Source organism: Carassius carassius, chromosome 25 (genome assembly GCF_963082965.1).
Source record: "Carassius carassius chromosome 25, fCarCar2.1, whole genome shotgun sequence".
Classification (NCBI taxonomy): domain Eukaryota; kingdom Metazoa; phylum Chordata; class Actinopteri; order Cypriniformes; family Cyprinidae; genus Carassius; species Carassius carassius.
The window spans coordinates 8,359,139-8,374,886 of record NC_081779.1 but is presented as its reverse complement, the minus strand read 5'-3'; the positions used below and the strand labels follow the sequence as shown (position 1 = coordinate 8,374,886).

Genomic DNA, 15,748 nt, shown 5'->3' with positions numbered 1-15,748 from the left:
TCTTCATAACATTCTGGAGTATATGCAAATTGCTATTATAAAAACTTAAGCAGCAACTTTTCCAATTTCCAATATTTATGTAATTCTCAAAACTTTTGGCCACGACTGTAATTGAAAATAAACTAAAGCTCATTACCATTTTCTTTAGACCTAATTCTTTTTTTTCTTTTTTTCTGGAATGCACAATAACACTTTCCCCCAGAGATAATAAGGTAATAGTAAGCTATTTGGTCATTTTTCAGCCATGAACACAGTTGTTCTCCCGATGTACACTGCTCTCAGCAGCCTGGAAAAGCACTGAGCTGTCCCCAGATATGCCTCTTCTAATTTTAGTGAAACAGTGGGTAATTATTCAAAGTATTAAGCACTAGTAAACAAAAAAAAACTGTTGTGTAAGAGGCCTGTGTACAACAGTAAAATGTTTTACTAATGTTATGGTAGGTAATTCTTTAATTACATCTATACGTACTGGAATTTATGTAAATTTTGGCTTAGAGGGAGAAGGGCAGAGGTTTGTGAAAGTGATGTTCCATCATTCAACCATGTCTTGAGAATATTGTACCTTTTGCCCTCCAAAGTTGTATCCACTCTCCAAAAACATTTCAGAATGGCAGATGCAGAGGGGATTTCTGATTGGTTGAAAAGGTGTTGGCCACTCCCAGATTGTTAATAGAGCCTTGGGGTGTCAGGTAAGATATTTCAGGACACATTTGAGTGATTGTCAGGATTTGATTTGATGAATTCCAAAGAAAACGGCTTAAAGCACCTTTATTCTAAATGTAAACTAGTATGTACAGTATTAAGTTGACGTTGTATTTTCAAAGTAATGTGCCATCAGTAACTGAAAATCATGTGAAGATTGTTTTGTACCCACTGTGTTTACAGTGTGCAGGTATTATTCGTACACAAACACATGCGGTGCATCTATTATGTGCTGAAATGACTCAGTCAGGTGCCTTTTGAAGGTCTCTTTAGTCACTTAAGCCTCATGCTGTCAACACATGCCCTGGATTTACAATATTTAAAATCTCTGTCTGTTTTGCACTTTTTTTTTTTCTTCTCCTTTTGAACAAGGCTTGTTTGGAAAAATCCCTACTTAAATTATTCATTCCGAGCAAACCGGGATCTGCCACTCACGTGTGACGGTGGACAAAAAAAATTCAGTGTGTCTTACTACTTAATAAGATTTCCGCATAATTAAGATGACCAATTAAACTCGAATAAGTTTCAGGCTACCTATGTTGTTGTATTCACACTCGGGAGACAGCCTCTCCGCCACCGCATTTCTCTCCTGTGGAAAAATATTACATTACATTTTCATTTGCTTTAATTAACTACACTTAGAAAAGCTCATGTGTTGCGAATTGGAGAGAGCGTGGGTTTGGAGCCATGGAGTTAACTCTCTCGCAGGGCATGTCTCCAGAGACTTATTTTACCTCTTCACAAACCACCAACCAGAGCACGGCACAAAGGAGTCTCTTAACTGGTTTAATTAGGCCAGTAATTAATTAGATCATGTGGTTAAATATTTTAATGTGAGAAGAAAGTAGATGTTTCAGACACTATTTTGGCACTCATCACAGCTGCAAAATGTAATGCTGTTCAAGTGTTCAATGTAGATTGATTTCAGCCGAATCAAAACTGTGGCATCAGAAGGGACAGAAGTCTGTTAGTACTGGGATTTTTTTTAAAACAAAAATACCTCAGCCACTCGCTCTCCTTCCAAAAAAAAAGAAAAATAAATGTAAAATTGCATATTGCTTCTGTTTTAAGCAGATTTTCGGTGTAATTTTTAGACCTATAGCCTTCCAGGGTCGATTTTATTTTCTAAAAGCTTTTAAATGAAGTAAAATATCTTGGCCCATCTGGACCTCAATATGGCACATAATGCAGTACAGACAATAACTGCTGTCTCAGGGGCACAAACTAGCACATGAACAACTTCTGGTTCAAGCACAGTGTGCGCATATGAAACCAGCAGGATTCGGATGCTACACAATTATAATACAGAGCTATGCAATGCTATAAAATATGTGAGAGTCATGCATCACTGCAGTACATCCTAAAGACTTTCAGATCTCCCTAGCAAAAGCATTAAATCTATCATTGTGGAATCCAGTCATTTCAAAGGCTGTGACATCTGATTACAAGTGGGCAAAGCTGTTGAAGTGTTCCTCAAAGAAGTCAACCCATTTAAATTGTTATACACTTCAGTTATCTATATGTGATATGTGTGAGAAATAGACACAAAGGATCTAAATTTCCACTCCTAAAACAATCGCGTTCATATAAAAAACTGTCACATTTAAATAGGTCATTTTTGAGGGGAAAAGAAGAATTGATTTTATATTCTTACCTGTATAGATTTGATCTATAAGTTTCAGAGCAGACTGTTCCAATTCTCCAAGTAGACAGAATGTAATTGGTAACAGAAGGTACTTCATTAGCATATAGATTTATTTAGATTTACATCTTGGGTCATTTAGAGTTTAAATTAATCTAGTAGTGTTTAATATACTGTGTATTGTTTTGCAATTTAATCTAAACCTTCCCACCTCCAATGCATTTAATGCAGGCTGCAAATCCAGTTTCAAGTGCTCAATGTAGATTGATTTCAGCCGAATCAAAGCTGCAGCATCAGAAGAGACTGGAGTCTATTAGTACTGGGATTCTTTTGAAAACACAAAGACCTCAGGCACTCGAACTCCCCCCAAAAAGAATAAAATGGAAATAGAGAATTGCATTTTGCTTTAGTTTTAAATAAATGCAAACATTGAAAAATAGGAATTATTATTATTATTATTTGTAAATAATTTAAAAAAACATCATCACCATCAATTATAAATACCATTTAATTTTTTTTTAATTAAATATTTTAATTTCTTTGAATATGTACATCAGAAAGGTCTGAAATGACTCTCTCCCCCACTCTTGCTTTCAGTAAAATATAAGAAAAGACATATACCCACTCCAATTTTGATGTATAAAATTTATTGAAGGCAATGTAGAAGTGTGGAAAATGTAACCTGGCCCATTTAAAGTGCTGCAGTGCTGCAAGTTACAGTACTACTGTAAGCTCTTTGAGCTTTTACAAGCTAGTCTTCATTTAAATATAGAGCGGAGGTGAGCCTTTATGCCTGGTTAATGCTCTGCAGTCGTGACATTTTTCTCCTCACCAGGTTTGCAGCTCCTCTGTCTGGTTATTATTTGAAAGACTCAATGTAATAGCCTGGCTTTATCCTTTGCTCACACTGTATGAACACTTGTTTTGCATATTTGAGATGTTGTGTTGTAATGAATATGTAATATAACGTGTTGAGTGACAAAAATCAAGCCAATTTGAGTAGTTTTTAAACACAATGTTGAGTAAATAATAGACCGAAGACATGCTGTGTTAATCTTATCTGACAAGTTGGGGTGCTTGTTTACCCAGCAGGCTGGGTTACACATTTAACACAGATGATAGCTCATTGATTTGACTTCATAAAATTTTTATTATTTCAATCTTTATAAAACTATAGAAATAAATAGATTAATACTGAACTTGAATAGGCTGTTTTTGCAGTCACAAAATAATTAAATCATATATAGATGACTCAGAAAATGTAGATAAAAATTTTAGTTTGGCTCTTGAAAATCTAATTAATTAAAATCCAGAAGTAATAATGTCTGTGAAAAGATAACAATGGAGTCAATATGTTATAGTAATAATTTAATAAATATTATTTTTCCTTCACCAACCCCAGTTTGAGAAACCTTGATGTAGTGTTCAATGCACTTCATGTTGTTAAAAATATATTGAATGAAAACTGTTTTCTTTCTCTTTGTATTTTTATATCAATATTGTTCAAGATTGTCCTATTTAAATCAATGATATTAACGTGTTGGCATTATATTACCTAAAATGTGTAATGTAATGGATTACGTTACTGACTAAAATTTTTGTCATACAATTTGGAACCAGTAACAGACTACAATTTTGCAAGTCATCTACCCAGAACTGGTTATAGACCAGCAAATATATGCTTAAGCCAAGGTCAGTATATGAAAATATAAGCTAATATTCACTTTCACAAATAGATGTAACACCAATTTATGTTGTATTATCTCCTATGTTAGACATCGGAGGTCACCTTCATTATGATCAACAAAGCTGTCAGCAGTATATGCTAACTGTGTGCACTGACAGCTGTTTAATAAAACAGAGGCCATCTTGTATGGTCACATCATTTCGCTCGCTCTGACAGGGTGAAGGTTTGTGTAAACCCATCAACCCTAGCAAATGAAATTATATTAAGGGAAGCTATACAAAAAACTATGTATTTTTGTGCAGATAAGCCAGGCGTATTTAACCCAGAGGTTTTTAATGCACAGACACAAAGCCCTCATTCTCGCAGAGCACTTCACACTTCTCTATGTAAACTTCTCTAAAGGCATAAATACACTTGAAAGGTTTTCTATAAACTAATCTTTTTTTTTTTTCAGATAAAGCTGTTAACATGCAGATTTACGTAATTTTGTCTGTAATATGCATCACTGCAATTACACTAGTTACTCTAATGTGAGGTGTTAACAGCTGCAGTATACACAAAACATCTGCCCAGAAATGATCGTTCAAAGATCTACAGAGGTCAGACATAGCTCGTCAGAATTTTCATGAATTTTCTGAATTTTCAGAATTTTCATAGCTCGTCAGAATTTTCAACACACTTCTCATTTAATGGCCAGTGTCACCAGCAGGCAGAAAACATGTGTCATGCCACATTCTTGATATATTTGATTATGATTATGATGCATTAGCAAGTGCCAGACTAAGCATTGCTATTTTTCACTATCAGAAATACGGCTTTATGTCAGAGTAATAAATCTCTTTGATTGTGCAGTGGAATGGTCACCTTCCAGGGTATAGAAAAAAAGATGCTGAGATGAGCTGAAGCAAAGCTGAGCTGACTGTTTCGAATCCTAAAGCAGCCAAGGACACTAATGTCACCTGAAACACAGGCTTATGAATAGCAATGAATCCTTTACGTCATTTCGTGTGGGTATCAAGAATGACTATACTGATCTGAATGACTAAGAAGCAGAGGCTAAATTATAGGAAAGAGAAAAAGACCCGATGTTGTAGATTGGGGTTGTAGATGATTGATGATCATAGAAAATTTAGGCTGGAAAGGGACGTGAAATTTTTGTGATGCCTCGGTCCTTTTAGAAGTTTCACTATTTATGCTAAATATAATGTTGGAAAGTTTTACCATATTTACCCATATTTTCTTGTTCTTTCAGGAGAGCGGCTCCGTCTACTTGCAGTTCTTGTGCTCCACTGGCCTGCAGCTGGATGTCATTTTTGAAGTTCTGGAGGAGTTTGATTGGACGGCTTTTTCTGTGGTTACCACACGCCACCACGGCTATGAGGACTTCCTGGCCATGGTAGAAGGCATGATAGATGGCTCCTTCATTGGCTGGGAGAGAAAGAGCGTGGTGATGCTCAACCTGACTGATGACCCGGGTGGGGTTCGTACACGCAGGCTGCTGAAAGAGAATGAAGCACAGGTCAGGAATATGAATGCAACTGATTCCAAAGGTCTGAAACCACTAGAAACAATGCTTCTATCTTGTGTGCTTTTGCAATTTAAAAAATTTCACTGACAAATTTATTATCAGAACAAATATTTTAATGAACATTTTAGTTTAAAAATAAACATACCAGATTAGATGTGGTTTGTCTCTCTTTTGCTTTAATGACAGCAGCACTCAAGCAGCTGCTTGACCTCAACAAGTTTGTTTGAAACCTGATGATCATGTTCTCCAGCATGATCTGAGAATGATCAAAGAGCATCTTGAGCATCAATAGAAAAAAGAACAAGAGACTGTCTGTACAAAGGAATCACATGACCAGTGTTTCAAATTTACTTACTTTTGATTAATTTGAAATAGTGCCATATTATACATTTTTATTTATTTTACTTTTTAAATCCTAAAATGGTTCAATTCCAGATTCATTCATTCATACATATTCATTCATTTTAAATCATTAAAGGTTTATTTCTAGGGTCAATGCCTAGAAATCTTTAATAAGATCAGATTTTTAGATCTCACTTTAAGTAATTTTTACGTATTTTATTTAAATCACAAAATGTTAATTTCCAGGTTTAAATCCCAGGCTTTTAATGAGATCCTATTCTTATCTTATTGTAATTGTCATAACATTAGTATTATCTTATCGTGATCATTTAGAGAGAGAGACTGTTTTTAATTTATTATTGGGGCAGCATACATTTAAAAGCCAAAAACTTGGTCATTCCAACGTTTTCACAAATTCCATACTTGTTTAATCTGTAATTTTTTTTCAAATCTTCATATAAATCAGTCCATTTTGTGAACTGCACTGGAAGCTCTTTCTCTCAGTTGCGATTTGTCAAGTTCATTCTCTTCAATGGTTTAATTTCCTTTAATTGAATTATCATTCCTACTCCACCAGCTCTTATTTCATTTTTTCCCCCTTTTTAATTCAAAGTGGCTTCTCTGCCAGCACAATTAAACAACTGTATTACCAAATCATTCTTGGTTAATTATAGAAATATGAATATGACAACAAAAAGAAAAAAAAAGACAGCTCTAATGCCCCAGAGCAATTATTCCACAGCACTCCAAAATCAGCAACATAAGGTAAAGCTCCTCATGCGTTTGATAAGTCACTTCCTCCATATTTCCAGCTTAATTTCTCGATTAACCTTCTCCCACATCACTCAGGTATTGGTTCCACTCTTTCTTTTTCTTCTCTCTCTCTCACTCTCTTGCATTCTTTGGCCTTTACGTGAAGACTCCCAAAGAGAAGGAGGTCGCGTGGCCTACGAAAGGGGGGATGGCATCTGTAATGTTACTGAGAAGCATGACATTAAATGACAGTCTCCATCTGAACCAAAGGTGGCCAACTCAATTCCCCACAGGACTGGCTATGCCATTAGACATCCTCAATGTTCAACAATTGACTGATTAATTCCCTACAGTTTCCAAGCACCCAGACTTTCTAACCCTAATCAGTGAATGATACAGGAGCACATTCAAAGTGCCTGTCACAGTTCCTGCATGGAAAAGAACATGGAAAAAAAAATTGGGGTCAGCTAGATGCAATGTGAATTCTCACAGTTATTAAATGTCAGTTCGGTTTTTGTAAGGGCTAGGGTGGAACATTTCCAGTCAATTTAGGAAACATTCCAGACATTTTGGAAACTTTCCAGGATTTTTTTTTTTTTTTTGAATATTACAGGTATTTTTGGAAAGTTTCCGGAAATTTACCAGAAATTGTCCACCCCTACAACCCTAGTAAGGGCCCAACAGACGCACTGTAAAGAGATTGCTGTAAATTTTACAGTAACTTACTAGCAGCTGGATGTATTACAGTAGTATTACTGTATTTTAATTTACAGTACAGTGATGTCTTTACTGTATTTTACTTAACAGTATTATTGCCATATTCTCATTTACAGTATCAGTACTGTAGAGGTTCTTTTGATTTAGTTTAAACATTTTATACCTGTAAAAAGCTATAATCTATGATTTTTTTTATCACCCCAACCCCATAAAAAAATAGCATTAGTTTAATTTAAATTTAAATTTTAAAATATATTCAAATAGAAAGCAGTTATATTAAATATATATATATATATATATATTTCACAATATTATCACAATATTACTATCAAACACTTTTGACTAGTAGTGTATATTGCTAGCCCATTCCTGCCTTTAAAAAGTCTACTCGTTCTGTGAGTTAGTGGAGAACAGCAGCCCGTGGCTAATTTAACTAACGTAATTTAGTAGTTGGTGGATGCTCACCTGTTGTTACCACCACTATGATAGCAAACACAAGAAAAGACTCCAACACACCTTCGATCCAACTTGACAACAAGACCACAAACTTGAAAATAAAATAAGAAAGATGTACTTAACAGTAGTGTTTCTTAACTCAGTTTTCCTCAGTAACATTATTTCATGTCAGCTCGATGTTCTGAATCTGTGACTGAATTTATGGACCATCTCTGATGTTACATACAACATTGGTGTACATTTTTCTAACTTAAATTGCATTTGAAAATAATTACCTTACTTGCAACAAAGAGGCAGTGTAGAAAAGGTATTATGCTTCTCTGTGTTCAAATGGTTGACTTCGGCTAACTGACATTAACTTACCAGTTATCGAAACTATGCAATTCACAAGAAGAGGCTCCAAAATACACCTCCGATGTTGCAGACGACATCCAGACTATAAATTTGAAAAAGTACTAGAAAATACTGTTTACAATCTCCACTAAAACAGTTGTGTTGCCCCTTTACCCCTCAGTATTGCACGTTAGTTCGCGGTAAAGGTTAATTTAAAGACTCGCTAGATTGGCTAACTTGCATTAAAGCGCAGCAAAATGTACAAAGTGTTTCTCTGTTTAACTAAAGTTTATTTAGACTTATTTACGTGACGTTAATTAACTCACCAGTCGATGTTACCACCATTATGGCGGCATTCTGGCCGACAGTCAGAAAAAAAGGCTCCACTTCCCGACATGAAAAACGAGACGATGAATAATGTCAGTTTGCTGTAAACAGATGAAAACATCTTAAAATATCTCAGTTTTACATAAAACAGAAATAATATACTAACTTTTTTGTTGAGTTAACGGTATATCATTTCTCCTTTGTCCTTTTTTCCTTCCACTTCCACCATCAATAAAAAAAAAAAGAAAAAAGAAATCTCCCTTGCTATTGGACAGTTTTTTGCGGGTAAGTTCACTACTGTAAATTTACAGTAGTTTACAGTAAATTGTTTCACAGTACTGAAGAAATTTACAGTAAAATACTGTTCAAATTACAAAAATACAGTGTACATGAAAGTGCAGATGTTATCGACAAGCTCCATTATCAAAACGGCTATAATCCATTCCTCCTTCACATGTTAAACCCTCAGAGACCCTGCATGGAAGAAATGCAACAGTTATAAAGCAATGAATTAATAAATACTTTTTGCCAAATGTAGGGAAAAACAGCACATAACAGCAGACGATTCTCTAAAAATTTAGAAAAAAAAGAATATTAACGCTGAAGTCAAAGTCAGCTGACGCAATTCTTATTGATATTCTAGTGGTTGGAAAATGCTTGCATTACCTGAAATATTAAACTTACAAAAATTTGACACAATTAAAAAAAAAAAAAAATTGCTATAACCATGAAATTTTATTAATAGGTATTGAAAATAAATACATTATATTTAAAATATGATATTATATGAATAATTATTGCAGTGTTTAAATGCTTAAATAATTAAATTTATTCACTTTTCATCACTTTATTTTTATTTTTTATTTTTTTACAATTCAAAGCTTTCACTTAGTGTTTAAAAACAGTGGTAAAATTTTATTTTGCACATCTTTTTAATTTTAAATTATACTTTAAATTATATTATATATATTGTGTAAGGGATAATGTACATCCAGCCGTTTGTTATCTCAGAATAAACCCAGACAGGGTGATCAGGACCCCATGCTTATTACACGGCTACTTGCCACATAAGTAAATAATTAGACGCAAAATATTGATCTTGAGTTGAAATATTTGAACGCAGAGCTTTCGTGAACAGCAGTTGCGAGCAAGCGGCAAGTTCAAACTAGACGGACATTTAAGGGAAACGGTGCTGTCAAACCACTTATTACACAACATAAATAATTAAGGCAATAAAGGATTTAAGACGAAAATGTTTTAAAATCTTACCAGTTTAGTTATCTTATAATCCATTACAGCGCACAAAACAATCATAGCAAAATGGCAGCAGCTGCGTTTGTAAGAAATGAGAAAAGTGAGTCCACAATACCAGGATGACATAATTAAATAATTGTACACCATTTTGAATCAAGTTTTAATATTTTATCAGCTAAACAAACGCAAAGCTTCCAGAATCAAGTATTCCACAGAGCCGTGTAATAAAGACATGTTAAAGGGTTAAATATTGCATCATGAATATCAATGCTTAGGCCTCTCAGGTTAAAACGTGAATGAATGGAACCATCTACAGTGCCAACAACATGTCAAAGTTTGCATTGTCATCAATTGCAAGTGCCAAAAATATTAGATGTTTAGTTTTAAGGATTTTCATTTATTTTTGCCCATTTATTTAGCTTTTTTGCACATAAAAATAAATAAGACTCATGACCACTGAAAAAACATCTGGGGGTGTAGTCCAGTATCCAAAGACTAGTCTTGCCCCTGCTGGAAGATCTAGTGATTCCACACTTCTACTTTCACTACAGTTGTTAACTGTAGGAAGTTTTGGAGAAGTACAGGTCACCAGTCAACAACCCTCAAGAGTAGTTTTATCTCCCTGTCAGGAGCCTGTGGCTACATGTCGACAAGTGGGATAAGCAACCCATCTCCAGCAAGAAAAACAACACCCCTGCACATCAAAGTAATTTTAAGATGTCTGACTTCTCTGACCTTTTTCTGAAACATGTGAAGAAAAAGCCCTCATACACCACTTCCCTGGTTTGAGGTTTATAATGCTAAGGATATTGAAGAACATGAGTTAGTACATGTACTGTATAACAAGCTGACCGAACCACTCTGTTCCGATAGGAAGATCTCTGAAATCATAGAAGTATGAGGAGCCAGGAAGAGCTTATTGAGCTTGATGCTTTTTAATATGCTTATTTATTACTTAATATTTTGGTGTCTCTTAAAGTCAGCATATTTATTTTTTAGCTTATTTTAATATTCTTTGCATGACTAAAGAATTTTTTTTTATATATATATATATATTTTGTTCTTATTTTTCTATGCAATAATTTACACCACTGATCATCATGCACAACAAAACCATGAATGAGTAAATGCATTATAATTTTATGTCGACTTTAAAATGAAAAAGTGGTTCCTTTGAATACTTAATCCTTTCTTGCTCTGCCACTCTTTACAGGTGAGGCTCCTATATTGCTCACAGGAAGAGGCAGAGCACATTTTTAAAGCTGCATGGGCATCCGGGCAGGCTACTCCTTCACATATGTGGTTTGCGGTGGGCCCGGCTCTGTCTGGACTTGGTCTTGAGGGTCTGCCCAAGGCTGTTTTCACTGTGCGACCCCAAGGATGGAGGGACGAGCCACGACGGCGAATTGCAAAGGGTGTGTCGGTATTGACGCACGGTGCTATGGCTTTACGTAGGGAGTATGGTGGGGCCCGAGGGACGAGCTATGCTGGAAACTGTATGATGGATGGAAATCAAACACAGAGGGTGCCGGATAGGATCAGGTGAGAAAATCTACTTGATAGCTGACAAATTCATGGCTTTGTTTGGTGTACATCCCTGTCTCATCCAAAAACAAACAGAAAGAAGAACAATATACACCACCATTCAAATGTTTTGGGTTCAAAAGTAAAAACAGTAATATTGTGAAATATTGTGAACATTGTGCAATATAAAATAATAATTATCTATTGTAATATATTTAAAATATAAATTTTCAGCATTATTTTAGCATCATTACTCTAGTTTTCCATGGCACATGATATTTTTCTAAAATGCTGATTTGGTGTTAAAGAAACATTTCTTATTATTATTTTTGAACAATTAATATTTTCGTGGAAACATTGATTCTAGCCTTTATTACCCCTTACTGAATTAAAAATTCTGTAATGCCTTTCTGTAATGCATCGATTTTTACAAAGCTCAACGTTCTGAAAAGTGTGCTCTGATTGGCTAACTATTCAGTGCATTGTGATTGGCTGAATTATTCAAGCGTGTGATGGAAATGTTAAGCCCCTTACCATGTTCAGAAAACTTTCCTCCGTAAAATGCGCTGCACACACTCGAATATTTTGGTTGTACTTTTCTCTTTTGGAAGGCTAAACAAAATAGTTTGGCTTTGATAACAAAACTAACAGCATCTCCACATCATTGTGGTGGTGGCAACAACATTACTACAATAAGAATAAAAGTTACGCCTTCTTTCTTTGCGTGAATATTGGGCGGTGTTATGGAGATCTTCCCACAAGGTGATGTAGACATGTGGGGGCGTGTCTGAATGAGGCATTTTAGGAAGGTATGGCTGAGCGTTCACTATTATAAAGAAGAATATGTCTTTGGATTTGTGACTGTCATCTTTGCGACTTTATGGATCTTCTGTATGCACGAACAGCTTTTAACACTCCAAAGACAAAAGGAAAACATTAAATCGCATCATATGACCCCTTTAATGTGCTACCTGATGTTTCTTTGTAATTATTTGTGAAATTAGCAAGCAGTTTCATTTTCAATGTAAGCTAAAACTTGAATCCACAAAACACATCTCTTAATTTTATGACGTCATTAGATAATCATGAACAAGTATTTATTTGAAACCATGATCTGCACATGATTGAGCAGGGAGAAGAATGTCCAGCTGCATTTTTAAAGAATAAAAGTACTGAACCAAATCCAGTCCTGGTTCGTTCCACTCAAAAAATTGTAAAGCATTTATTTGATAATAAATATTTATTACATTTTTGTTATAATATATCTCCCCACAGACTCCTAAAACAAGCTGAAATCTCAGGCTGTGCATCATTGCTGTTAATTATGTATGAACACTACACTGTTAGAGGAAATGGCCCTAAACCGGGTGCATCATAAACGGCAAAAAAAAAAAATAAGTTCCTGTTTCATCTTTTGCAGCACAGAAATTCAAAGAGCGGTGCCAAACAGTGCAACTGTGATGACTGTACCAAAAACCTTTGTTGTGTTTCCTGGGTCTCTTTTCACCCATCACCCCAATGAGGCCACACGTGTTCAGTCTCACACACACACACACACACACTAAACATGCGTTTGATTTGTGTTTGATAGCCCACACTGCAGGGATTTGCTGCCTGTCAGTCATGCTTCTCACAAATCACGCTCCAAAAAACTGTGGCCTCAAACAGCATTGTCGAAGGTCTTTTATGGTGGGGGGAGCTCTCTCAGAAGTGTTCATGACATGAATTGAGAGAATCATAAATCCTTTAACCACCTTCGAATGTCAATCACTTAAACGTGCCATCAGATTAGGTTAGCTGACCCGGCCGGTTAATTTTCATATTGAGCGTTCTCTCAACCCACTCTACAAACACCATTATCAATCATCAGATTTTGTTTGATGTGACATCTGCATATAGACGGTTTCAACGGCAACAACATAAATAACCGTTACTCCGCATGCACGCTTTTGTGGCCCTAACTTCCTGTAGACTTCCAAATAGAATCAATAACAACAGCCAGGTCCCTCTAGTCTAGAGTAGATATTTTTTTGATGATAAACAAAATATGTTTACTGTGTAAATCAGGCGGACTTAATGAAAAGGCAAATCGATGCCCGTGCCTCGTTTTGATATTTAAACATATAAATGTAAGTTAATTAGTATTATTAAACGTGCAGTACGTGCTCTTGTTTATTCAATGAAGCCTTTTGGAAAATCGATCAGTTTTAAAATTGTGGCGAGTCTTCACAAATAAATAAATGTTTGGGAAACACATCCCACAGCACAACCACGTGAGCCCAACTTCAGTCTACTCATCACCTTAATCTTTAACTGCATTTGTAGATGGCACGGCTAGCCAGACGAATATACACAACACAGACCGAAAGTTAACTTAGGGCCAGGCGCGTGCTCCCGATGAAACCGTCTATAGGTGTAACCAAAATGATCCATATTTTAAATGAATTTCTCTTCACCTGAAAATTTCTCTACCTCAAATGATTGCAACAGCTATTCCTTCAGAGAGTCAACGGACAGCCTGTACACTGTAATCATCATGCTGTTAAAAAGAACATTATTTTGTTTATTTGGTGTAATGCAATGTTTATGCGGTTTAAGGTTAAAAAAACACATTATTTTCCATATAATGAACATTATTGTTTCTCCTCTATGCGCCACCTTCTGAAATGCATACATTTTTACAAGGCTCATCGGTCTTAAAAGCAAGGTGTGCTCTGATTTGCCAGCTATCCAGTGCGTTGTGTTTGTCCGAATGACTCAAACGTGTGACGGGAATGTTACGTCCCTTAGCATATGTCTCCCAGGCCAGTAGCATGAGACCACTCTGCTCTGCTCTACTCCTCTCTGTTTGCGATTTGGACATCACTTGACGAGACAAAACCAATAAAAACCCATTACAAACGAGGCATTTGTTTCATCTAGTTGGGACATAATTACTGATTATAATGACTTATACTGTCTTTTTACACGTTACGTTGTGAATCGCTCTGTGTAAGCATAAAACCATGTCTGCATTTGTGATCTGAGAAACAACAAACAAGCCTACTCTAGACTGCTCAAAACTCGCATTTGAATCATCACTGGCAAATTATTTCAATATAAATAATGTACTTACAGGCTGTGAATCAGAAGCTTGGAAGGCTTTGACAATAAAACACATTGACGAAATGGCAGCGGCAGCAACCGAGGGAATAAGAGGGAATACGCCTTCTTTCTTTGTGTGTACATTTGGGCGCCCTTATACACATCTTTCCACTTAGTGACGTAGAGATGTAGGGGTGTGTTAGAACGAGACGTTTTAGGAGAGTGTGGACGAGTCTTAACATTTTTGAGCAGTCTAGAGTAGGTTAGACTGGGTGGCAGTGGCTCAGTGGTTCATGTAGGTTGTCTACAAACCGGAAGGTTGGTGGTTCAATCCCCGGCTCCACCTGACCAAGTGTTGAGGTGTCCTTGATCAAGACACCTAACCCCAACTGCTCCCGACGAGCTGGATGGCGCCTTAAATGGCTGACACCACAGTCGGTGTTTGAATGGGTGAATGTGAGGCAACTTGTAAAGCGCTATGGATGGCCATGTGGTCTGTTGAAAGCGCTATATAAATGCAGTCCATTTACCATTTATAAAGAATATCTCTTAGGATTTGAGACTTTAGTCTTTGCAGCTTTAGAGATCTTCTTCATGCCCCAAGAGCTTGTAACACTCCAAAGAGAAAGGAAAAAAAATCGCATCATATGACCCCTTTAAGGAGTAGAGGAATATGACACCATTAGCACATTCTGTGTAGCTTTTTATAGGTTAGTCACAGAGTACAATTTTGTTCTCTGATTATTTTTTTTTAAACCGATGGGTCTCCAATATGTCTGGATCATATTATAGTTCCAACCCCCAGAAAAAAAAAATTTAGTTTGCATCATGCCTATTTTTAGTACTATTAAGATTGTAACACTGTGACATTATTTTTTATGACAATTAAGCATATTTCCATTCCACGTTCTCATTACAGCTGTATATCAGGATATTTTACTTTTGAATTTCTTGGTAATTCTCATTATTTTCAATGGTGATTCTCATTAGGAAATCATTAAATGACCTTACCAATTTAATAATACGCCATTATTTGTTTAACAGTACAGTAATGAGTGAGTGTGTGTGTTTTTTGTTGTTGTTGTTTCTTTGCCACGTTGTGATAATGACAATTTGAGGGAAATTGTCAAGAAAATAATGTCATGATGCAAAGACGGTGTTCATTTGGACCCCATTAGCTTTAATTTTATGGACAAAAAAAGTCATAGAGATTTGAAATGACATGAGGTTGAGTAAATGTTGATAGAACTATCCCTTCAATGGTCCTTCAAAAAGGCTACCTTTTCTTTAAGCTAAATATATTTTCTTATTCTTTTATTTTGAGTTTCATTTGTAAGATATGAAAGCCTGTTTCCGCCATGGAATAAAAAATAAAGGTAGTTGTTACTTTTGATCTCAC

At 35.7% G+C, this 15,748-nt stretch overlaps 1 protein-coding gene across 3 annotated transcripts in view; it reads left to right on the top strand.

The window, feature by feature from the left end:
* The window catches only part of LOC132104074 (glutamate receptor ionotropic, NMDA 2D-like), a 105,016-nt gene that overhangs the window by 23,583 nt on the left and 65,685 nt on the right, over nt 1–15,748 (top strand). For all 3 annotated transcript variants that reach the window (XM_059509282.1, XM_059509279.1, XM_059509280.1), the window contains 2 exons: nt 5,284–5,550; nt 10,955–11,283. In XM_059509282.1, the coding sequence (XP_059365265.1) occupies nt 5,284–5,550; nt 10,955–11,283 (596 nt within the window). The remainder of the gene's footprint in view (nt 1–5,283; nt 5,551–10,954; nt 11,284–15,748) is intronic.